This window comes from Hyalella azteca, unplaced genomic scaffold, assembly GCF_000764305.2.
Source record: "Hyalella azteca isolate HAZT.00-mixed unplaced genomic scaffold, Hazt_2.0.2 contig10098, whole genome shotgun sequence".
Taxonomy (NCBI): Eukaryota; Metazoa; Arthropoda; class Malacostraca; order Amphipoda; family Hyalellidae; genus Hyalella; species Hyalella azteca.
Window position 1 is genome coordinate 45,794 of NW_025940147.1, and position 24,996 is coordinate 70,789.

The 24,996-nt window shown below is 40.0% G+C and overlaps 1 protein-coding gene across 1 annotated transcript in view; it reads left to right on the plus strand.

Moving 5' to 3' along the window:
• The window catches only part of LOC108668475 (copper-transporting ATPase 2), a 33,382-nt gene that overhangs the window by 2,386 nt on the left and 6,000 nt on the right, over window positions 1-24,996 (plus strand). Inside the window, exons 2-25 of the mRNA XM_047882287.1 lie at window positions 55-196; window positions 1,480-1,669; window positions 2,231-2,345; window positions 3,717-3,823; window positions 5,083-5,236; window positions 5,690-5,851; window positions 6,634-6,688; window positions 7,219-7,429; window positions 8,558-8,672; window positions 9,332-9,465; window positions 9,850-10,083; window positions 10,956-11,099; window positions 11,884-12,081; window positions 12,679-12,855; window positions 13,827-14,018; window positions 14,675-14,828; window positions 16,094-16,283; window positions 16,967-17,171; window positions 18,188-18,308; window positions 18,413-18,600; window positions 18,738-18,896; window positions 20,689-20,838; window positions 21,714-21,784; window positions 22,729-22,881. Coding sequence (XP_047738243.1) covers window positions 55-196; window positions 1,480-1,669; window positions 2,231-2,345; window positions 3,717-3,823; window positions 5,083-5,236; window positions 5,690-5,851; window positions 6,634-6,688; window positions 7,219-7,429; window positions 8,558-8,672; window positions 9,332-9,465; window positions 9,850-10,083; window positions 10,956-11,099; window positions 11,884-12,081; window positions 12,679-12,855; window positions 13,827-14,018; window positions 14,675-14,828; window positions 16,094-16,283; window positions 16,967-17,171; window positions 18,188-18,308; window positions 18,413-18,600; window positions 18,738-18,896; window positions 20,689-20,838; window positions 21,714-21,784; window positions 22,729-22,881 — 3,721 coding nt within the window. The remainder of the gene's footprint in view (window positions 1-54; window positions 197-1,479; window positions 1,670-2,230; window positions 2,346-3,716; window positions 3,824-5,082; window positions 5,237-5,689; window positions 5,852-6,633; window positions 6,689-7,218; window positions 7,430-8,557; window positions 8,673-9,331; window positions 9,466-9,849; window positions 10,084-10,955; window positions 11,100-11,883; window positions 12,082-12,678; window positions 12,856-13,826; window positions 14,019-14,674; window positions 14,829-16,093; window positions 16,284-16,966; window positions 17,172-18,187; window positions 18,309-18,412; window positions 18,601-18,737; window positions 18,897-20,688; window positions 20,839-21,713; window positions 21,785-22,728; window positions 22,882-24,996) is intronic.

Genomic DNA, 24,996 nt, shown 5'->3' on the forward strand with positions numbered 1-24,996 from the left:
ATAACATAAGACGTGCGCGCAGGCATGACGTCATAACATAAGACGTGCGCGCAGGCATGACGTCGGACGCGTGCGTGCGCAAGATAGAGGCGGCGGTGGCGGGGGTGGCGGGGGTGAAGCTCGTGACGGTCTCCCTGCAGCAGCAGCGCGCCGCTGTCATCCTGGACCCCAGCCTCACGCCTCCATCTGCCGTCAGGTATTTACCTGCCTCAGGTAACTCCCAGCCTCACGCCTCCATCTGCCGTCAGGTAACTCCCAGCCTCACGCCTCCATCTGCCGTCAGGTAACTCCCAGCCTCACGCCTCCATCTGCTGTCAGGTAACTCCCAGCCTCACGCCTCCATCTGCTGTCAGGTAACTACCAGCCTCACGCCTCCATATGCTGTCAGGTAACTACCAGCCTGAGTTGGGTGAATGTATTGCCTAATTCACTATATTTTCATTCCAAAGTGTCGTTGTTATAGGTAACACCGGCCTGCACTCTATCAGCTTCAAATGATATACCTAGCCGTATCCGGATCTTCATGCTCTATTATATTGTTAGCACATATTTACTTATAATAAGAATCAAAGTGAGTTGTATGATTTATAAAATATAAATGCCAAGACTGGCCTTGATGTGTCAGCACCATGCAGCAGCATAATGTCAGGCGAGGCATGGCATAAACAATACAATTTATTCCTAATACATTTTTCACTGTGAAGCTGTTAAGAAGAATAAATAATTTTAACCGGAAGCAATTCGTGCTGTGGGCTGACATTAACACGAAATGTTTGTTTATTTAGATTCACAAAAAGGCAAACTAATTTATACGAAATTTACACCTAGCGCTTATTTGTAATGTGCAACCGGAAGCAATGCGTGCTGTGGGCACTGTATTTCACTGAAATTAACGTGGAATGTTTGTTTATTTGAGTTTACGAGTCAAACTAATTTCTACGTAAAATTTACATCTTATTTGTGATGGTACAAGTAATGGCTGAACAAAGAACTGTAACTAACGAAATTGACTTGAAATCAACACAAATAGGTAATAAATTTGATAAATTTGCAAAAAGTCTGCCCGAAATTTGTTCACAGATTTTAGCTGCAGAAAAACCTGAAATATCAGAAGAGTCTCAGATACAAAATATGATACAACCTGTTAATGACAGCAAGAGCAGGGCCATACTTTAAAAAAATTAAGTGTTGTAAGTCCATCAGCCAATCATTGACAGCCTTTCAAGCCAAATCCACCAATCATAGACAAGAAAATAGAGCGTAAGTACTTACGTTCACTTAGCGAGTTTTGAAAGTATGGCTCCACCCAGTGAAAATTTACAGACGCGGCAGCTTCTGATTTGGGTTACCAGAAGCTAGGGCGACTCTAAATTTTGTTAGGGCCCGAGTGCTAACGACTTCACTCTGCAGCAGAGTGATCGAACACAACCTGTTAATGACAGCACGAGCAGGAGTGCTAACGAGTTCCTCACTCTGCAGTAGAGTGATCGAACAAGTTGGGTTTGGTGCCACGCTGTTGTCTGGTCCTGAGACGAGCGACGAGACGAAGGAGACGACGAAGGAAGAGGAGGACGTGGTGGTTGTGGGCATTGAAGGCATGACGTGTCAGTCTTGTGTGAAGAACATCGAGAGCACCGTGGGTGCTAAGCCTGGTGTCCTGGGCATTGAGGTAACATTTGAACTCTGCATTGTTTCTACCTTCTAATACTTTATAAACAATTGTTACGTATCCTAAAACTAAGATATCAACTCGTGAATTGAGGTGACATTTGAGCTTTGCATTGTTTCTTATACCTTCAAACATATATTTTATAAACAATTGTTACGTACTCTAACAAGAAGATGTCAATTCGTGAATTTTCTTTTTTCCTTCTCAGTGATATTTGTTCACAAATTCGCTGTTTAGGTTCTTTCATCTTGGATATATACTTTCATATTGGTAATTTCGTGCTTTAATACGTATTTATTACCTCTTAGTTTTTATTGATTATTAGTACCTCTTTATTACCTTTATTACGTCTAAGTTATTTTAAATGTACATATTATGAGTTTTCTCTCTAATAACTACATGGTGATTCGTATGCAGGTGTCGCACCGATGTAGTTACTTCGGATAACTATTATTCGCCTATTATTATTATAACTATTATTATATTGATAACTATATTATTATCATAATTATTCAAATTATTATTATTATTATTCAGATAATTATTTATTAACTGCTGCAGGTGTCGCTGGCCAACAAGGAAGGCGTCGTAAAGTTCGCGGCGTCTCGCACCTCCGCTGAGAACATCAGGGACCACATCGAGGACATGGGCTTCATTGCCACACTGCCACACCACGGTGGGTTATATGCCACACTGCCACACTGCCACACCATGGTGGGTTATATGCCACACTGCCACACCACGGTGGGTTATATGCCACACTGCCACACCACGGTGCGTTATGTCACACTGCCACACCACGGTGGGTACGGTGGGTTATATGCCACACTGCCACACCACGGTGGGTTATATGCCACACTGCCACACCGCGGTGGGTTATATGCCACACTGCCACACAAGTCTCGTATCTCATACAGAGCGCTAAGTAGACTTAATATTATTTATTATATTATTATAATATAATTAATAATAATTATATAATTAATATAAATAAATATTAATATTAAGTAGACTTGATAATATTTCATTCATGTTTAGCCTGAATATTTTCTATACATGCAGGGCGTATATGAGGCCTGTCTAAAATGTATCCAACCTTTATTTTTTTAACATGCAAAATTTTGTCACGGTCTTCCATTGAAATCATCATTCCATTGGCTACTGAACACTATTGAACACAATTGAACACTTTCAAATAGTGTTCAGTAGTGTTCACTAGCCAGTAGTGAGTCGCTACCTATCAGTCGCTGAGTGTGGTGAAGTAATCATCGGTAATCCTACGTGTTCGTCCATAGCATTACCGATACCTCTCAAGATAACTGAACGTGTTCAGCAAAGGTACTGCATAAAACTTTGTCAAAAGCTTGGTGATTCTCAAATTGAAAGAATTCGTCAGATTTAGTAGGTGTCTGGAGAAGATGCGATGGGTGTAACACAGATAAAGCAGTGTGGCCTCACACTACTGATGTGAGGCCAAAAATGACTTCACATCAGCGGAGAGTGACCAGCGTTCTTCTCGTAGTCCCCAAACTGCTCGGCACTCCAAACTGCTCCTTTTGATCCAACATTTCTTGGCCTAACATGGAATTCCAGTCGTTCGCCAACCTCCCTACTCTCCAGACATGGCTCCTTGCGACTTCTGGTTGTTTCCAAAATTGAAGACGTCACTGAAAGGATCTCGTTTTGAGAGTAGAGAAGAGATAATGCGGAATGCGACGGTGTAGATGAATACCATTCCAAAAGAAGATTTCCAGAGGTGTTTTCGACAGTGGAAGGATCGGTTGGCAGTGGTTTGTGTTCCGACAGTGGAAGGATCGGTTGGCAGTGGTTTGTGTTCCGACAGGCAGTTTCCGGCAGTGGAAGTGTGTGCAAGCACAAAAGGCCTAGTTTGAAGGGGATTAGAGAGCAAAGCCCGTCAGGTATATGAAATATTTTTTCTGGTCTATGGTCGGATACCTTTTAGACAGGCCTCGTATTTAACCAACTTATCTTCATCTATAGTTTGAATATTCCTGTGTAGTCTGAATATTGTGACATGTGTGAGCAGACGTGCCGCGGTCGTGCGTGGTGAGCATCGCGGGCATGACGTGCATGTCGTGCGTGCGCAACATCGAGGGCACCGTGGGCAGCAGACACGGCATCCGGGACATTAAGGTGGGTCAAAGTGGGCCAGTTGACGCTATTCATTCGCCACGGTAACGCTATATTACATCAATACCGCCACAGTAACGCTATATTACCTCAATACCGCCACAGTAACGCTATTCATTACCTCAATACCGCCACAGTAACGCTATTCATTACCTCTATACCGCCACAGTAACGCTATTTATTACTTCAATACTGCCACGGTAACGGTATTGAACGGTAACGCTATTCATCACCTCCGTCAGGTAAGCCTGGAGGCTGGGGAGAGGCGTGTGGAGTACGACGGTAACGCTATTTATTGCCTCAATATCGCCACGGTAACACTATTCAATACCACAACAGCTGGAATGTATCACCGCTGGCGGACGTTCAGAACAAGAGAAGCGGAACCGATGATCACACTCTTCAGAGCCCTTGTAATACCAATTCTCGAATACTGCTGCCAGCTCTGGACCCCGTTTACACTCGGCGCAGTGCGGCAACTGGAAGGAGTCCAGCGAACCTTCACTTCCAGGATCAGAGGGATGGAGAAGTTTAACTACTGGGAGAGGTTTCAACGACTGGGTCTGTACTCACTGCAGAGGAGACGGGAGAGGTATGTCATTCTGTACACATGGAAAATGATAACCGGAATGGTGCCAAACTTCGAGAGCGAGACCTTCAGGATTAAGACATATCACAACGAGAGAAGGGGGAGACTGTTCAAGATCCCCCCACTACGTAACAGATCCGCAGTCAGATTTCAATCCCTACGGGAAGGATCACTTTCCGTGGCAGGGTCAAGGCTGTTCAACGCCCTACCAAAGGATCTAAGAGGGGGGAGTTCACCCTGGAGACCTTCAAGAGACAACTGGACGTGTTCCTGGGCACAATCCCAGATCGACCTCCCCTGCAATACTACCAGTGGCGAGAAGCAAGCAACAGCATCGTACATCAGGTGGCCCAAATGAGGGCGGGTGAACGATAATCAGAGGCGGCGATCCATCGTGGCCTGGGACTGCTACGTCCCAAACAAATACTAAGGAAACTAAGGAAACACAGTAACACTATCCATTACCACCACGGTAACACTATTCATGACCTCCGTCAGGTAAGCCTGGAGGCAGGAGAGGGGGGTGTGTGGAGTACGACGTTTAATTATTACCTCAATACCATCACAGTATCACTATTCATTACCACCAGGGTAACGCTATTCATTACCACCACGGTAACACTATTCATTACCTCAATAACACCACAGTAACACTATTTATGACCCCCGTCAGGTAAGCCTGGAGGCAGGAGAGGGGCGTGTGGAGTACGACGCGTCGGTGCTGTGTGCCCAGCAGGTCGCCGACATGATCGACGACATGGGCTTCACGGCCGCGCTTAAACACCGACCCAGCTTTGAGACCCATAAGAAACTAGTCAAGGGAGGATGTGAGTTATTGTAACTAGTTTCGTGGTTGCTGTGACTGGTTTGGTGGTTGTTAGTGACTAGTTTGATGGTTGTTAGTGACTAGTTTGATGGTTGTTATTGACTAGTTCAATTGTTACTAGTTCAATTGCTTATGTCGGACGATCGTCGGCATTTGCACTCTGTAACATTCATCTCTCTGAGACACTCTCTGATGCAGCAGCTGCTCTGTTGCTTAGTTATACGTTCTTTCAGGAATGTTTTCACGTACAACATTTGTTTATATTCTTCATTCATGGTTATCCTAAGCATTCTTAGCCCGTGTTTTGGACTTAGAAGTCCCAGGCGGTTTTGGAAAACCTCCTGTTATTCACCTCAATTTTCTCTCGCCTGCGTATCGTGTTCTGGATTTAAAGTCCCAGGCGGTGCTGGAACACCGTGTGTTATTCACATCAAGTTTCTGTCGCCTGCTGCAGTGAGTCGTCTGTCTGCGGAGAGTCTGCCGTCAGACGACAAGTTCAGGACGGATCTTAAGACCAAGGATGGTCGTGACCTGACCAAATCCTACATCAAGATCACGGGCATGACCTGCGCGTCCTGTGTTGCTGCCATCGAGAAACATGCCAAGAAAATTCCTGGTTAGTCCTGACAATATTTCATTTTATTTTGATTTTTTTCCTTTTTCCTTTCCTTTTTAGCGCATTTTCTCATTAATGAAAAAATGCACTATTGTGCTCGCCATGCCCGTCTGTCCGTCCGTCTGTCTGTCTGTCTGTCCGTCCGTGATTTCACGTTTTCGTCGACGAGAAAATGAGCTCTCTGTCACTCACTGCAGTGATTACTGAGTTATATTTTTCCCTTTTTTACAGTTTTTTTCCTTTTTTTACAACACTTCTCTTTAACTTCACTTCTTGCTTGTTTGCTACAGATCTTATAATCGATATTTAACACACTTTTACCGGTCCAATCGATCTCAACTTTTGCACACTTGCTTAAAATCGGAGACAATGCATGAATCAATTAAGGGAATAAATAAACTTAGAAATTAATTTTTTTTGATATTAAAAAATGTAAAACTAATTCATTTCAATATTTAAAAATAAAGTTAGAAATTCATTGTGCCGGCCTCTTTAGAAGTGTTGTCTTTAAAAAGTAATTTTTAAACGCATATTATTCTGATTCTTCTTGTAAACATATAGAATGTTATCTTTACTTGTATGTTTGTTTACTTTACTCAACGCGCACATGTCGCATTGTTTTCTTTAAATGTCTATTTAAACGGAATGTTATTTATGCTAATTAGAGTATAGGGGCTTACGAAGTGGCCAACATCTTGATGGCCTCTAAGTGTCCTCATGTCCTCAGGAGTAGCCAACATCCTGGTGGCACTGATGGCCTCTAAGTGTCCTCATGTCCTCAGGTGTAGCCAACATCCTGGTTGCGCTGATGGCCTCTAAATGTCCTCATGTCCTCAGGTGTAGCCAACATCCTGGTGGCGCTGATGGCCTCTAAGTGTCCTCATGTCCTCAGGANATGCTGCAGATAAGTGGCATGACGTGTTCCTCATGCTGCAGATAAGTGGCATGACGTGTTCCTCATGCTGCAGATAAGTGGCATGACGTGTTCCTCATGCTGCAGATAAGTGGCATGACGTGTTCCTCATGCTGCAGATAAGTGGCATGACGTGTTCCTCATGCTGCAGATAAGTGGCATGACGTGTTCCTCATGCTGCAGATAAGTGGCATGACGTGTTCCTCATGCTGCAGATAAGTGGCATGACGTGTTCCTCATGCTGCAGATAAGTGGCATGACGTGTTCCTCATGCTGCAGATAAGTGGCATGACGTGTTCCTCATGCTGCAGATAAGTGGCATGACGTGTTCCTCATGCTGCAGATAAGTGGCATGACGTGTTCCTCATGCTGCAGATAAGTGGCATGACGTGTTCCTCATGCTGCAGATAAGTGGCATGACGTGTTCCTCATGCTGCAGATAAGTGGCATGACGTGTTCCTCATGCTGCAGATAAGTGGCATGACGTGTTGCTCATGCTGCAGATAAGTGGCATGACATGCTCATCATGCGTGCACGTCATAGAGTCACACGTGAAGAAGTTGAGGGGAGTGCAGAGCGCCGTGGTTGCCCTCACCACAACCAAGGGAAAGTTCTGCTTTGATCCGGCCACCACCGGACCCCGCGACATCATCGAGTGCATCGAGGTGATCCTTTACTTATAATTATTATTATTCATCTATATATTTATCAATATTAAATATATCATTCATCTCTATATATATATTTAAATAATAATTTATTTATTATCGTAATGGGTCACCTGACCTCGGGACATCATCGAGTGCATTGAGGTGCTTCTTTTCTTATAATTATTATTATTTATCAATATATATATCAGTCATTATGAAATATATCGTGTATCAATATATTTATCGATTAATATTAATTTATTTATTATATAATGGGTCACCGGACCTCGGAAGATCATCGAGGTGCTCCTTTTCCTATAATGATTATCATTTCCAGTTAATATTTGATATAAAAATTCAATAATAATTAATGCGAGGTTACGTAGCATGATATGTAATTTTATGTTAATTTAAGTTTTGTTAATTTAAACCTGCATTTTTTAGTTAATGTTTGCTTTAAAAACTCGATGATAATGCAAGGTTATCATAGCAGGATATGTAATTTTAAGTTAAGTTAATTAAATTTAAGTTAAGTTAAGGTATGATTGTGTGGATGAATCGAAAATGATATTTCTTTATAATTATTATGCCTTGTAGTCATTTCATTGTTGACAATAACTGAAGATGTTATCTATCTCAATACGGGACTTGAATAGTTGTTAAACATTCTAAGATTTGATGCAAGATTACCGTTTCGATGGTTTAAAAAAATTTTTTTTTGTTTTAGTTATATTTTGATTGTTTTTCTCGATTATGTTTTTACCATTGGTCCAATTATTCTGCAGAAAGCGTTTAAAAATGTATTTTTAAATAATCAAATTGGCTTTCAAAGTTCTTGATTATGTGTTGCTGCTGCCTGTACCGCAGTATATATTAATTAGCAGGTACAACATGTATTCATATGACCAAAATATCTTTTATTACGAGCATAATTAGCAGGTACAACATGTATTCATATCCTTAGTATCCCTTGTATTTCTTTCGGACGTAGCAGTCCCAGGCCACGATGGATCGCCGCCTCTTATATACCATATAATATATATAAACAAATTAAAGATCTTTATTACGATCATATTGTGATAACATTATTTATTACGAGCATAATATAACAAGCTAGTTAAATATATGTGTTATAACAACCAGGGTCTGGGTTTCACGGCAAGTTTACAGAACACCTCCATGAAGAGCTCTAACTACCTCGACCACAGCTCTGAGATCGCCAAGTGGAGGAACTCTTTCATCGTCTCGCTTCTATTTGGTAAATATCAATTGTATACATTTAAGATTTGTACAATTCATTAAATATACTGATAGTAATTTACTTCATACTGGTTTTTGCTGTATTTATAACGCGAATATGATATTTGTTAGCTGATTTTCGTTCATGTTTGAGCGATGTGAAGTTGTTTCTGGCGCATTTTCTCATTTAATTTATGGAAAAGAAGCGCTATTGTGCTCGCCATGTCCGTCTGTCTGTTTGTCCGTCTGCCTTTCTGTCCGTGACTTGAGAAAATGCGCTCTCTGTCACTCACTGCAGTGAGTACTGAGTTATATTTATTAAAACTACTAGCTATTTTTACCAAGGTAAATTTTGCTTCTAGTCATTGATGCCTTCCTCTTCTCCACTCTTACTGCTAGGGAGAAGTCTTCTAGAGCCTTCTTCTTACTTACTTCAAGATAAATTATCTTTACTATGATCGTCATGATAACATGGTCATGATGGTAATGCTTGTCATGATCATCATGATCTACATGGTCATGATGGTAATGCTTATGTCTGCAGGTCTACCAGCCATGATCGTCATGATATACTACATGGCCATGATAGCATGATGGTAATGCTTATGTCTGCAGGTCTACCAGCCATGATCGTCATGATATACTACATGGTCATGATGGTAATGCTTATGTCTGCAGGTCTGCCTGCCATGATCGTCATGATATACTACATGGCTATGATGAAGCACATGACACATGAGCAAATGTGTTGCGTTGTCCCTGGTTTGTCACTGGAAAATCTGCTGCTGTTTCTCCTCTCGACGCCCGTGCAGGTGAAATAAAAATATTATTTTTCATCGTTTTATAATTATGTTATAGTGAAGTCATTTCGGTTAATAATGTATTGAAGCAAAATTTCAAAGAGGTTATATGCTCGTTGAACATATCAGATCAAAGAATTAATGATGTAATGAATGGCTTACTGTATTCGCACGTATTTAACCTTTGCCTTAATGTTAGCTTTTATCTTGATTATAGGTTATCTTAGCGCATGTATTAAACCTTTATCTTAATTATAGGACATCTTAGCCGCACGTATTTCAGCCACGTCATAGAATGCCATATCGTAGTAGAGGCAATTGCCCCCACGTTTTATTCGAGGACTTCAATAATCAAGTCCAGCCTTCCTTTGTCTTATCTCGTATAACGTTTTGCAGTTCGTGGGCGGTCGGCACTTCTACGTGCAGGCGGTGAAGGCTCTTCGTCACGGTACAGCCAACATGGACGTGCTCATCATGTTGGCGACGACTGTATCATATCTGTACAGTGTTGGTGTTGTTCTTGCCGCCATGATCCTCGTACAGCCTACAAGTCCCATGACTTTCTTCGACACGCCCCCCATGTTGCTCATGTTCGTTGCTGCCGGACGCTGGCTAGAACATGTCACTAAAGTTAGTGTTATGAGAACATTATTTCAAATTATTTCATTATTTTGTAACGTGAACATTTCTACTTTTTTCGACTCACCGCCCATGTTGCTCATGTTCGTTGCTGCCGGACGCTGGTTCGAACATGTCACTAAAGTTAGTGCTCTGATAATATTATTCCATTATTTTGGCAGTGATCTGCCAAGATTATTTCATTTATTGTAACTTGAATATTTCTAATATTTTTTAATCAGGTGATCATGAATATTGGTTTGGCTTTTATCATAAAAGACTCGACCATGTCGCTAAAGTTAGTGCTCTGCCAACATTATTTTATTATTTTGTAACTTGAGCATTTCTAATATGTTTTTAATCAGGTGAAATCTTGAATATTGGTTTGGGCTTTAAGCATAAATGGTGGAAATATATTAATAAAGTACGCTACATTTTCCTCATAATCCTCATGAGTTGCCTGTGTCATTTGACCATTTATGCAGCATGTTTTTCTCGCTTGTACAATTATGTTAACAATGTCAACAATGTACAATAATGTTGATAATAATTTTAACAATTGCAACTATTTTACTGCAATTGTGTTAATCATAATTATTGAAACCATTTTATTTGTTGTCATTCCTGTATCAAAGTATAAAAAGTTTGCGCGGTTGACAGGGCAAGACCTCCGAGCACGTTCCTCGCTTGTGCAATAATGTTAAAAATAATCCTGTATAGAAAAGTAACATGACCATTGATGCAGCCTGTATCTCGTTTGTACGATAAGGTTAACAATAATTATTGCAACTATTTTACTGCAATAATGTTAATCATAATTATTGCAACCATTTTATTTGTTATCATTCCTGTAACAAAGTATAAAATGTTTGCGCGGTTGTCAGGGCAAGACGTCGGAGGCGCTGGCTAAGTTGATCTCGCTGCAGGCGACGGAGGCGTGTCTGGTGACCATAGACCCTGACACTAAACAGGTCCTCACCGAGAAGATTATTGACGTCGAGCTCATCCAGCGCGCTGATGTTCTGAAGGTAAGGTACGAGGTCTACTACTTAACGGTCTAAAGTTCTATTAGGGTCTAAAGGTCAATTAAAGTCTATTAAAGTCTGTTAAAGGACTATTAAGGTCTATTAAAGTCTATTAAAGGTCTAAAGGTCTATTAAAGTCTATTAAAGTCTATTAAAGGACTATTAAGGTCTATTAAAGTCTATTAAAGGTCTAAAGGTCTATTAATGGTCTAAAGGTATATTAAAGTCTATTGAAGGTCTAAAGGTCTATTAAGGTATAAGGTCTATTACTTAAAACATCACTAGAGCACAGCTATGAGATGAACTAAAATTTCATCTCATTGTTGATATCAGTGAAAACGCAAGATTTCTATCCTAATGTAAAATGGATAACAAAATTTTGTTCGCTGAAATACTCCTGCAAACGCATGAGGTGTTGCTTGTCTCAGTTATTATCAATGACAAATTTCCTCAAAAATTTACTTTCCAATAATTACATTGTAAAAACACGAACCATTTTCCTCTATTTGAGTTAATTAAACAGCTTCTCTCTATTAAACTGCCACCAAAAATCTCTGTTATTATTCAGAAGAATTATTATTTTAGAACAATAACTATTCAGAACAATTATTATTATAAGACAATAATTATCCAGAAAAATTATTATTATAAGATAATAATTATTCATAACAATTATTATTACAAGACAATAATTATTCATAACAATTATTATTATAAAACAATAATTATTCATAATTATTATTATTGTTATAGAACAATAATTATATGATGGAACCGTTACGTTCAGGTGAAGCCAGGCGAGAAGATCCCTGTAGACGGACGCGTGCTGACAGGCACGAGCACAGCAGACGAGTCCCTCATCACAGGCGAGAGTATGCCGGTCGCTAAGAAGCCAGGCTCTGCCGTCATCGGTGGCAGCATCAACCAGAACGGCCTGCTGCTGGTGCAGGCCACCCTCATCGGGCAGGACACAACCCTGGCGCAGGTATGACCTGCTGCTGCTGCTGGTGCAGGCAACCCTCATCGGGCAGGACACAACCCTGGCGCAGGTATGGCCTGCTGCTGCTGGTGCAGGCAACCCTCATCGGGCAGGACACAACCCTGGCGCAGGTATGGCCTGCTGCTGCTGCTGGTGCAGGCGATGTGATGCAGGCAGTTTGTCGCCTGCTGCGATCGTAGGGTTGTTGCGCTACTGTGACGTAGAAACGAATTTAATGCCGTGTGTTGTTATCAAATGTCAAATTTAATACCTATCAATGCTATATTATTAACTGATCATATTTAATTTCCAACTCATTCGTGAATATCAGAACATTCGTGAATCATCTCATAAGTTATGAATCTTTAGATCATTTATGAATCTTTAAAACCATTCACTACTATCTGACATTAACACGAATCTGACATTCATCAACGAATTCTTAGATCATTTATGAATCTTTAGATCATCTATGAGTCTTTATAGTCTATGAATCTTTATATCATCCATGAAACTTTATATCATTTATGAATCTTTAGATCATTTATGAATCTTCAGATCATTAACGAAGTCTGAGATCTCAATAAAGTGTATACTGATCAGATCGTGAAGCTGATCGAAGAGGCCCAGACGAGCAAGGCGCCCATCCAGCAGCTAGCGGACCGCATAGCGGGCTACTTCGTGCCCTTCGTCGTGACGGTCTCCTCCCTCACCCTCGTCTCCTGGATCATCGTCGGCTACATTGATATCAGCCTCGTCGAGCCCAACTGGCAGCAGAGAGTCAGTTTGATCATTTAAAATTGCTGAATTTGTATTAAAGTCTCTCAATTTGTTAGGGAGAAAAGCGTATTTCTAATAACTTTTTTGAGGTTTATCTATGTTTTGCTAATTGGAATTGTGTGCGTGCTGATATCCAGTCACATTTTAAATTGGTCATACACGCTGCATAAAAGCTCTTTTACTAGCGCCAAAATAATTTTTTTGATCTAGAATGTGACGATTTGCATTATCGATTAGTTCCTTTGTACTCTTTAGATAATTTTCACAGATTTTGTTAGTACGAATAGGATGAATTTGTCTTGAAATTTTATGGCTGCACGTTAGTGTTAGAAATTCAGACATGGATATGACACGATGTTCACTGAGCAATCATGTACTCATCTACAAATGTTTACGAAATGTTTGAAAAACATTTCTGCTACAAATGTTTACGAAATGTCTAGAGAACAATTCTACTACAAATGTTGACGAAATGTTTGGAGAACATTCCTACTACAAATTTCAAATGTTTACGAAATTTCTAGACAACATTTCTACTACAAGTGTTTACAAAATGTTTGAAAAATATTGCTACTACAAATATTTACGAAATGTTTGAAAAATATTTCTACTACAAATGTTCACGAAATGTTTGGAAAATATCTCTACTACAAATATTTACGAAATGTTTGGAAAATATTTCTACTACAAATGTTTACGAAATTTTTGGAAAATATCTCTACTACAAATGTTTACGAAATGTTTGGAAAATATTTCTACTACAAATATTTACAGATAATAGTGAGGGATGAGTGATCATTAGGATGAAATTAGTGTTCTACACAACTTTTATTATCTTACTTGTACCTTGAACTAGTGGTATCAAATTTTAAGGTGCCAAGTTTTATATTTTGAAAAACTTAGTTAAATAATAAACTCCGCCAAGCAGTAAAAGTTGTAAAATTATTTAAACAATACACTCCATGGTGCAGGAGGCGGAAGGGTTCACAAAGCTGGAGATAATCCTGGAGTCAGCGTTCCGCTGCGGCATTACGGTGCTGGCCATCGCCTGTCCCTGCGCTCTGGGCCTCGCCACCCCCACCGCCGTCATGGTGGGCACCGGGGTGGGCGCCTCCAACGGCATCCTTATTAAGGGCGCCGAGCCCTTGGAGAACGCCCATAAGGTCTGTGGCATCAAGGGGTATCTGATACTGATCCTTAGTTGACTGCATTAAAATGGGCACTTTGTGATAGGTGCATGTTTTAACCCTCTACCGCCGCATGTCACTCTCCGAGAACATAACTTTCAACTTAAATTATACGTAAACTATTGAGTGTAGCAACCTGAGGACGTTTGTACGTAACAGAGAACATATTAAAGTTGTATACGTGGCGGCAACCATCAGTGCACGTCCTATTGCGCTCACTAGAACGTATCCTTTTTGGGAAGTAGGCTTGTGACAATATTGCTCCGGTTACTCATGTCTGGCGGTAGAGGGTTAATGGGCATTCAGCAACTTTTTCACTCATTTTTCAATCAACTTCCGATTCAGTTGTCTGTAAGCCACAGGAGACAATGAATGTCAATGCCCCGAACTAAGATGCTCTTATAATCCTCTTCATGCATGAGCTTCACGACGATATACATAACAACAACAACAAACTAATAAGATTCTTTACATTTACCATGCGCTTATCACAAGTGACGAACTTTTCACTTGACGCCCTTGTCTCACTTGACGCCCTGGTCCTTACGCCCTTGACGCCCTTGTCGCCCTTGTCACACCTGAAGCCCTTGTCTCCCATGTCACCCCTGACGTCCTTGTCACGACGCCCTCAGATCAAGAGCGTGGTGTTCGACAAGACGGGCACCATCACGCACGGACAGCCTCGTGTCACGCGCATCTCCCTCTACTCGCCCCGCGTCTCCTTCGCGCAGTTTGCTGCCGTCGCCGGCGCCGCCGAGTCTGCTTCTGAGCATCCCATTGCTACTGGCAAGTCTAAGCATTTTAGGGATAAAACTATAAATATATTTATATTATACTGCTTCTGCTCAGTCACGATACGTGGTGTTCAAATAGTTGCAGGACTTTCAATCGGGGTGTATTTTCTTCGCTGGAGTTCAGGAAACTTGCAGGCCACTCTAGTGAATCCACGATACGTCTGACTGCCTCGAACACCCGAACGTGACTAACTCGCGGTCGGCCCGCGCTCTCCCTTAAATACTGCGCCGGTCTCGCGCAGCGCTCTAGCTAGGCGGTTCCGAGCTCCTCCCTCGAAATCTCGAGTTTATGTCTAACCTCAATCCCTAATTTTATGTAAAATTTATTCCTATTCCTATTCCTAATCAGCCTTACATCATACTGGTGCTGCATATTCCGCGTCTGAGCATCCTATATCCGAATTAGAGTGATTCATTCATATGAATTTTACTATCATTCATATCGCTGACGATGAATCATGTATGTATTTTAATTGTAAAAACGTTCATGTTTCTCAATTATTGGCTCAACATGGAATTTGAATCATGTAAGATTTTTTTATTACTTCACATTACTTTGCAGATCAAGTTAAAAATTAAAAATTGCAGCTATTAAAAATTGTGCAGCGATAAGCGATTTTTACAAGGGTTTGCTGATTTTTTGTTGCTTCACATTAACATGTATCGCAAGTTTGAAATTAAAATAATATACGTTTGAAAATTACATTTTAAAGACAATACTTCCAAAGAATCCAGTATCTCCAATCTTACAAATGTACAATGAATTTCTCATCTAACTTTCAAAAATTAAAAAAATTAACTTTTCAATTTTTTAATATATATAAATTTTTTTTAATATATAATTTTTTTTCAAAATTATTTATTCTGTTAATTGATTCATACATTGCCTCTGACTTCACACAAGTGTGCAAAATTTCAGATCAATTAGAAAGGTGAAAGTGTGTCAAATATCAGTTATAAGACAAAATTATTTTTTCAATTTTTTTAATTTTGAAAAAAAATTTAACCTGTAAAATAATTTATTTTGACATTTGATTCATGCATTGTCTCCAACTTTACACAAGTGTGCAAAATTTCAGACTGATAGGATAAGTAGAAATGTATTAAATTTCGATTGCAAGATTTGTAGCAGACAGACAAACAGACAAGAAGTGATGTTAAAGTGAAGTTAAAAATTAAATTTGTATTTTTTATCGCAATTTAATTAATATTTTAATTAATTTTTTTATCGCAAGTTAAAAATTAAATTTTGTGCAGCGATAAGCGGGTTCTGCAAAGGTGTGCTGAACAGCGATGTGATGGGTCACACGAGTGGGTTCAGGGCTGTGTCAGGCTCAGGGCTCATATGTCAAGTGAGCAACATTGAGCCCGCCGTCGTGGCCTCAACCACATCATTCAAGATGCTCTCTGCCACCACACCTTCACCGTCCAGAATACGCGAGGCGGGGTCAGTTCCTGGTTAATGGACTAACATTTTTTAAACCAGGGGTCAATGGTCATTATCTAAACCGGGGGTGATTGTTTAAGCCAGGGGGTCAGTTCTAAGTTACTAAACGATTATTATTTGAGCCAGGGGGTCAGTTCTAAGTTATTGAACGATCATTATTTAAACCAGGGGTTATTATTCAAAACAGCGGTCAGTTCCTAGTTACTAAACGATCAATATTTAAACTTGGGGTCAATATTTAAGCCAGGGTTCAATATTCAAACTAAGGGTCTTTATTTAAACCAGAGGTCATTATTTAAATCAGGGGTTATTAAACCAGATTCTGCCCGCGGCTAGGTTCTATCCGGCCTGCCGAGTATATCTCGTAGTGTGTACAAAAATCAAGCACGATTTTTATGTGTTTAAAAATCACACAAAATCACTGTGTACAAAATTTTAAATTCAAGCACGATTCTGTGTAGAAAAATCCAGCGTTGCCTTTATTTCTGATTACGCATGAAGTAAAAACAGTAAATGAGCGTGACTGGCCCGCGAAGATTTCAGAAAGCTTGTTCTTGGCGAAAAATGTTTGGAGGCCCCTGATTTAAACAATAATCGAATAATAATTATACAAGTTCTCATTAATGTCGTGCAGTCCTAGAACAACATTACAATATTAATTAAATCTCGTCTCTACCTTACAGGATCAATATTCCGTACACGCTGAAGCCTACAGACTCTCTGCTGCTGGTGGACGACGTGCTGGTGGACTTTACCCTGCAGAAGGAGGACACTAGCGCCTCCTCGCTCCTGCAGGTCATCGACGAGACAAACTCTAGCAAACCTCTTCTAGGGGCCTCCCCCTCTAGCCACGTGCCTGCTGGTGTTCCTTTGACAGAGCCTGTGAACGTGAGTCTTTAGTAGCGGGTGTTTAGGGCTAGGTACTTCTAGGGTTGGTTCTAGGTACTTCTAGGGTTGGTTCTAGGTACTTCTAGGGTTGGTTCTAGNCTCCTCTAGGGTTAGTTCTAGGCTCCTCTAGGGTTAGTTCCTGGCTCCTGTAGGGTTAGTTCTAGGCTCCTCTAGGGTTAGTTCTAGGCTCCTCTAGGGTTAGTTCTAGGCTCCTCTAGGGTTAGTTCCTGGCTCCTGTAGGGTTAGTTCTAGGCTCCTCTAGGGTTAGTTCTAGGCTCCTCTAGGGTTAGTTCTAGGCTCCTCTAGGGTTAGTTCCTGGCTCCTCTAGGGTTAGTTCCTGGCTCCTCTAGGGTTAGTTCTAGGCTCCTCTAGGGTTAGTCCTAGGCTCCTTTAGGGTTAGTTCCATGCACTTCTAGGGTTAGCCCTAGACATCTCTAGTTTTGGCACTACACACTTTGGGGTGTGTAGTGCCAATACTTTTTTCTATTTGGGCCTTAAAAAGTGAACTATGAATAATAAAATAACTATTTTGGTAGTATCACTACGACCTTAGTAAACTTTTGAGTTCACTAATTCCACAATCTTAACGCACCTTCTAAGCTAAAATAAACAGTGAGTTATTTATAGGCCTAGCATTTCGATGTGGTATTCATATATTCAACTAGTAATGGTTTGTATGAAATGCATATTTTAAAGTGTCTTCTATAATTGGAATAACTCCCTTAATTATCAACTCTCTGATTTAATCTAACGATTTAGTTAGATTCAATAAGATTTAATCAGATTGATTTGATACGGAAATGGTCGCAATTAGTATTATTCAATATCTTGAATACTAATAAATCAGTATTTATATAAAATAGGTTAACCTACTGAATATAAATCTCGAGCTTTTTATCCTCGCAATAAAAATTATTTTGTATTATGTGCAGGTTATCGTCGGCAATAGAGGCTGCATACTGAATATAAGTCTCTAGCTTTTTATCCTTGCAATATAAATAATTTATTATGTACAGGTTATCATCGGCAACAGAGGCTGGATGAAGCAGAACGGCGTGGCCGTGCCTGACGCAGTCGACGAGCAGATGTCCCAACAGGAGAAATTCGGCCACACCGCTGTTCTTATAGCACTTAATGGTGCGCATACATTGCCTATACGTTTATATTTGATTCTTGCTATAAATCTTATGTGTGACGTGCCCTCGAAGTTCGTTTGAAACATACGCCACCTATTTTTGCAGGGGAACTGAGCGGCATGGTGGCCGTAGCAGACACGGTGAAGGCGGACGCCGCCCTGACGGTGTACACGCTGCACAAGATGGGGCTCGAGGTGATCCTTCTGACGGGGGATAACCAGCGTACGGCGCGCGCCATCGCCAGACAAGTCGGCATAAACAGGGTCTTCGCTGAGGTCCTGCCATCACATAAGGTGAGGTCTTTGCTGAGGTCCTTCCATCACATAAGGTGAGATCTTTGCTGATGATTATTTTAATTCAACTAATAACAATGCAGACACTAGCACGTCACGCTGCAGCTGCAGACACTAACACCCCCGTCACGCTGCAGGTGCGCAAGGTGCAGCAGCTGCAGGCGACAGGCGTGCGGGTGGCTATGGTGGGCGACGGAGTGAACGACTCGCCTGCCCTCGCACAGGCGGACGTCGGCATCGCCATCGGCTCAGGCACCGACGTCGCCGTGGAGGCCGCTGACATCGTCCTTATGAGGGTACCTGCTGCTGCTGCTGCTGTGTGCTGTTGTGTGTTGTTGTGTGCTGTTGTGTCGTGTGCTGTTGTTGTGTCGTGTGCTGCTGTTGTGTCGTGTGCTGCTGTTGTTGCGACGTGTGCTGCTGTTGTTGTGACGTGTGCTGCTGTTGTTGTGGCCGCCGACATCGTCCTCATGAGGGTACCTGCTGTTGCTGTTGTGTGCTGTTGTTTCGCCGTGTATTTTGTCGTGTGCTGTTGCTGAGCTGTTGCTACTATTGTTGTGTGTCGTGTGCTGTTGTTATTGTGTCGTGTGCTGTAGTTGTGTCGTGTGCTGTTGTTGTGTCGTGTGCTGTTGATGTTGTGTCATGTGTTGTTGTGTCGTATGCTGTTGTTGCTGTTGTGCCGTGTGTTGTTGTTGTATCGTATGCTGCTGTGTCGTGTGTTGATGTTGTTGTTGTGTTGTGTGCTGTTGTTGTGCCGTGTGTTATTGCTGTTGTGCCGTTTTTGTTGTACCGTATAGGTAGTGTTGTTGTGCCGTGTAGTTACTGTTGATGTTGTGCCGCATCTTGTGTTTTTTGTGTCGTGTGCTGTTGTTGTTGTGCCGTGTGTGGTTGATTGGTGCTGTATTATTGTATTGTTTATCATACTCTCTACTGTGTTATTTGTTGTACAGTTTGTTGTATGTACTGCGTGTGTGCTACGGCCTCCCGAGGCACAGCACAAAGCTGTGTGTGTTGTGCTGTACGCTGCTTAATGCCTGACACGTTCCTGACGTGTTTATAATGTGTGTTAATGAGGAGATTTGAGTGAAATATTTCAAGTAATTTCTATATATCTAAATATTTTTTATTAATTCATTTTACAATGTGTGTTAATGAGATTTGAGTGAAATATTTCAAGTAATACGTACCTATATTTCTAAGGCTGTATTTTTATTCAATTATTTGACAACTTTTGATTTGTATCTGTATATTATCAACAATAAAATCATTGCTGCGCGACTTTAATTAATTTATTACGAAATTGTGAAAGTTTTAGAAATCATTGAGATTATACTAACAGAGAATATCTTTCTGAACATTCAGTTCTTTCCATCTGCGTTACTTTTTGTGTGCCATTAATAACCATTAATCTAGTGAAATAAAGTAGTTATGTTATCAGTTATGACATCACTTACAGTTATGTATATCACTGTTAGAAAAATCACTGTTAAACGGTATTGCCGGCGTTTCAGTAACCGGCCGGCACGTGAAAATAAACACTGTGTTGCCGTTTTTATTCCAATTTTACGCTGAAAACCCGTGTAACATCTGAAAAAAAGGCATAAAGGTTTATTTGCACGGGGCGGCCGTTTACTAGAACGCCGGTAAGACCGTTTTTCACAGTTTTATCGAACAGTATAGACTTAACTGTGATAAGCTTAACCGTGATGCAGTTATGTATACCTAGACTTAACCGTGATATGCTTAACCGTTTATGTATAGACTTAACCATGATGAGCTTAAACCGTGATGAGCTTAACCGTTTATGCATAGACTTAACCGTGTATGCCTCGAGTGTTTATGTATAAACTTAACCGTGATTCCGTATAGACTTAACCGTGATGAGCTTAACCGTTTATGTAAGATTTAACCGCGATAAGCTTAACCGTTTATGTATAGACTTCACCGTGATAAGCTTAACCGTGGTAAGCTTAACCGTTTATGTATAGACTTAACCGTGATAAGCTTAACCGTTTATGTATAGACTTAACCGTGATAAACTTAACCGTTTATGTATAGACTTAACCGTGATAAGCCTAACCGTGGTTACAGCAAGACCTGTTGGACGTGGTTGCCTGCTTGGATCTCTCCAAGAAAACCGTACGAAGAATCCATATGAATTTTCTCTTCGCCTCGATCTACAACATCGTGGGCATCCCTATCGCTGCTGGCGTCTTTAAACCTCTGGGCTTCGTCTTGCAGGTGACTCTACTCATCGTATTTCATCGTATTCATCTTGAATTATCCTCATCAATCGTATTCATCTTAAATTATCCTCATCAATCGTATTCATCTTAAATTACATCTCTGTAATTCAAGACAACAACATCAGTAACTTTTTAATTTCATCCCAGCAAAACTTGTGGTAGAAATCAATTGCATTTTTTAATTGATTTCGATTTAATTTTTCAATTTAATTTTTTAAGTCAATGTCGTGAAAATTACAATTATTCTCCTAAACCGTTGCTCACTTACTTCTAATGCAAACGATTTTTTTTTATTTTTGGTTTGCTAGGACACTCTCACTTATTGAACGATTTATAAGCGTTTAATTCATTTATGATAGCTAAGAAAAGTTAGCTTAGTTAAGTTATGAGAGGTTAAGCATAGTGAAGTTACCGGTACTTCAAAATAGTGATGTTAGTTAAGCTTAATTCTCTGCAAGTAACAAGTTTTCATCATATTTATCGAAGCAAAATCCAGCTTCTAAAAAATTGGAATGTCTTCATCCTGGCTTCTTCTGGAGAAAGAAACTTTTGTACATGAAAATATTGCTGTAAAGTTCTCTTTGATAATGAAGTTGGTACGGATTATACCCCAACAAAATTTAGAGTCGCCCCAGCTTCTGGTACTCCAAATCAGAAGCTGCCGCGTCTGTAAATTTTTATTGGGTAGATCATGAGATGGATTGTGTCATGGACCATGAGATGGATAGTGTCGTGTGAAGCGTAAGTGTGTCGTGTGAAGCGTAAGTGTGTCGTGTGAAGCGTAAGTGTGTCGTGTGAAGCGTAAGTGTGTCGTGTGAAGCGTAAGTGTGTCGTGTGAATTTTATTTTAAATATTTATGTTTGTCGGCAGCCATGGATGGGCTCTGCTGCGATGGCTATGAGCTCTGTGTCTGTGGTGGCTTCTTCCCTTTACCTCAAACTGTAAGTCTTTAATTATATAATTATCTTGTATATAATTATATACTGTCTTTATATACTAAGTCCTTACACTATATAATTATCTAAGATATATAATTATAACTGTCCTTATATAGTACTAAGTCTTTACAGTATATAATTATCTTTTATATATATTTATCTTCGATCATTGTAAAGATAATGTTAATCCTTATATTTCTGGTGGTTCTGATAACAATGATTTTGAACATACATCATCTGAAAAAACTACATGACAATAAACAATCAATTTTAGATAAAATAATGCCCTTTTCCAGTAAATTGACCGTGTATTTTTAATTTTGACTTTAATACTTCTTTTTTCTTTGAAAATCTAACACAACTGAACTCGGTGACGAAATTAACTTTAACTAAACGGAAATAATTTCGGAGACGTACGGCATGTTGAATTTCAGGAATATTCGTTCAGATGAAAAGTTCTGATTTATGAAATTAATGCGATTGATATATTCAGAATTATCATTGTCAGCATTATCATAACTAAAATGCATTATGCTATCTAAATGCAGAGATGTCTGTCCTTTTTTGATGATTTGCGAATTCAAAGTAACGGAATTATATTATATTCACATGCTGTGTTTGCTTTAAGAGGCCGCCTGTGAAGCAGTGTACATTTAATTAGCGTCTGTGCGTGATATGAACATGATTGAGCAGACATGTATAACACTTGGATGAGCTCATATGTATAACATTTAAAGATATATGAAGCTCCCAGATCGAGGGCTTCATATATCTCGAGGGCTTCATGAACGTATATATATTCCATATATTCCTTTGATGGAACCTAGTAGTATTTTTCACGGATGTTTCATCCGTTCATTCTCAAGGGTGCCGTTTGCTGATGCTTGCAATTCACGTGTGTTTATGACAGTTTCGTACATTAATGTAACATTTTCATGTTTGCATAGCTACCGTAAGCCGAGCAAAGAATCACTGGCGACATTAGAGTTCCACAAGTCGCGGGAGGCGAGGCTGGGGACATCAGAAGACGACGACAACATCTCCATGCACCGCGGACTCGATGACCTGCCTACACCGCGTCAGGCGTCCACCCTCTCCAGGTCCGTGCACAATATTACAATTATTCTTATTTGTATTGCTCAATATTGCACTCATTCTTATTTGTATAACATTAGACTATTGTTCACACGTCACATAACAACTGTTCACCTGATGACTTACTCTTGTTCACACGATAACTAGAGCTGTTGTTCACACTGTCACATAAGCAATTGTTCTAATATAATGAATAGAGCTGTTGTATACACGATAAATAGAGCTGTTGTTCACCCGATAAATAGAGCTGTTGTTCACATGAAATAAATAGAGCTGTTGTTCAAACGTCACATAAGCAACTGTTCACACGATAACTAGAGCTGTTGCTAACTAAACCACTAGAGCTGTTCTTCATAGGTACGATAAGTTTAGTTGTTGTTCACACGATAAGTTTAGCTGTTGTTTAGGCGATAAATTTGACAGATGTTTACACAAAATCTTCAACAGTTTTCCACAATAAGTTGAGATTTTTCCACACGATATCTCTCAATGTTGATGAACTGGTAACTACAACGCGAAGTTAGTGAAAGTTTAGTTAAACTTGTCATTGAGACTGAAAATCTGTCATTTTTGTCTGTTCTGAGGCAGAAATTTATTTCATTCTGGTAGTAAATATTGTAGTTAAGAAAAGACATGCACTTATAAGGAAGTTGATATGCTTCTTAACCCTATACCGCCGTATGTCACTCTCCGGGAACATGACTTTCAACTTAAATTATTAGTAAACTATTGAGTGTAGCAACCTGAGGACGTTTGTACGCAACAGAGAACGTTTTAAAGTTGTACGTGGCGGCAACCATCAGTGCAAGTCATTTTGCGCTCACTAGAACGTATCCTTTTTGGGAAGTAGGCTTGTGACAATATTGCTCCGGTTACTCGTGGCAGGCGGTAGAGGGTTAAAACGTCTACATGTTAACTTGAGCCATTCCCATATTTGTGTTGGAACAATCCTACATTATATATGATCAGTACATTATATTTCTCGCCCAGGTATTTATTCACTTCACAGCTTCCTTTCATACTTCCTAAATCGTCTGACGACTCATTTTTGTTATTGATCTTTTTATGCTCATCTAGGTTCACCTCCTAGTAAACCGAACGAAGTTACTATGGGTTATAGTCTACTAGCTGTTTTTTGTATAATATCGCTTATAATGGAGTATGCAGCTCAGGTTATTTAGTCATCAGTTAGATGTATATTCTAAGTTGTATATCCTAATTTTGTGTGAATTTCCCGAACTGCCCAATTGGACTCACTCTGTGCAATTGTCTGCAAAAAATTGATTGCACAACTGCATTTGAGTTCACAGCTTCAACGAAAGTAACTTTTCATTAAAGTTTGTGCACGACACTTGCGTTGAAGTGGCAAGATTCTAATTATATTCCAATAATGGAGCATCGAACTCAATTTGGTTTCTTTAATTAAGGGGTGAACTCGCATCTATAGTTATGGTTTAATTTCATCTTTTATTAGGTTTGGATTTATTCAGAACTTAACTGCACATAAAAGCATGCCTTGCAATCCGGAGGACATTGCATTTACTTATAACCCAACCCGGGCTTGTTGAAGGTTGTTTTTACACTCATTTTCTCGGTACTTGCAAGAGGTTTGCGTGCGGTCATTACAATATTTCGTTATGATGCTTCTGGCTCATAAAGGCTGCAACTAACACCGCTCACTGTCATATGAGAATCTCAGGTACAAGAGAGAAGGAATAGGCGGGTGTACTTGAAGGGAACTTGAACGATGAGATTTCTTCTGAAATTTGAGGATGAGATACATAATATCTCACATGATGAGCTGCCAAGCTGACTCTGTAGACGAACTGCCTAGTGAACTCTGGAGATGAACTGCCGTATGAACTCTGAAGATGAACTGTCTAGTACGCTTAGAGAATTAACTTTTTTTATAATTTAGATGATGAACTTTCTAGTGGATGATCTTCACTAGTGCGCGTCAGAATCGACATTATCAGAACTTTTCGTGCCTTATTTTTTTACTAAAGCTGGTATCAAGATTCCATTTTACTTGTTGATAAAACACACAAAAATTAATGACTATGCTACTGAGAATGTTAGAGGTTTATATTAAATAGAAAAAATTACTACAGTTACAAAAA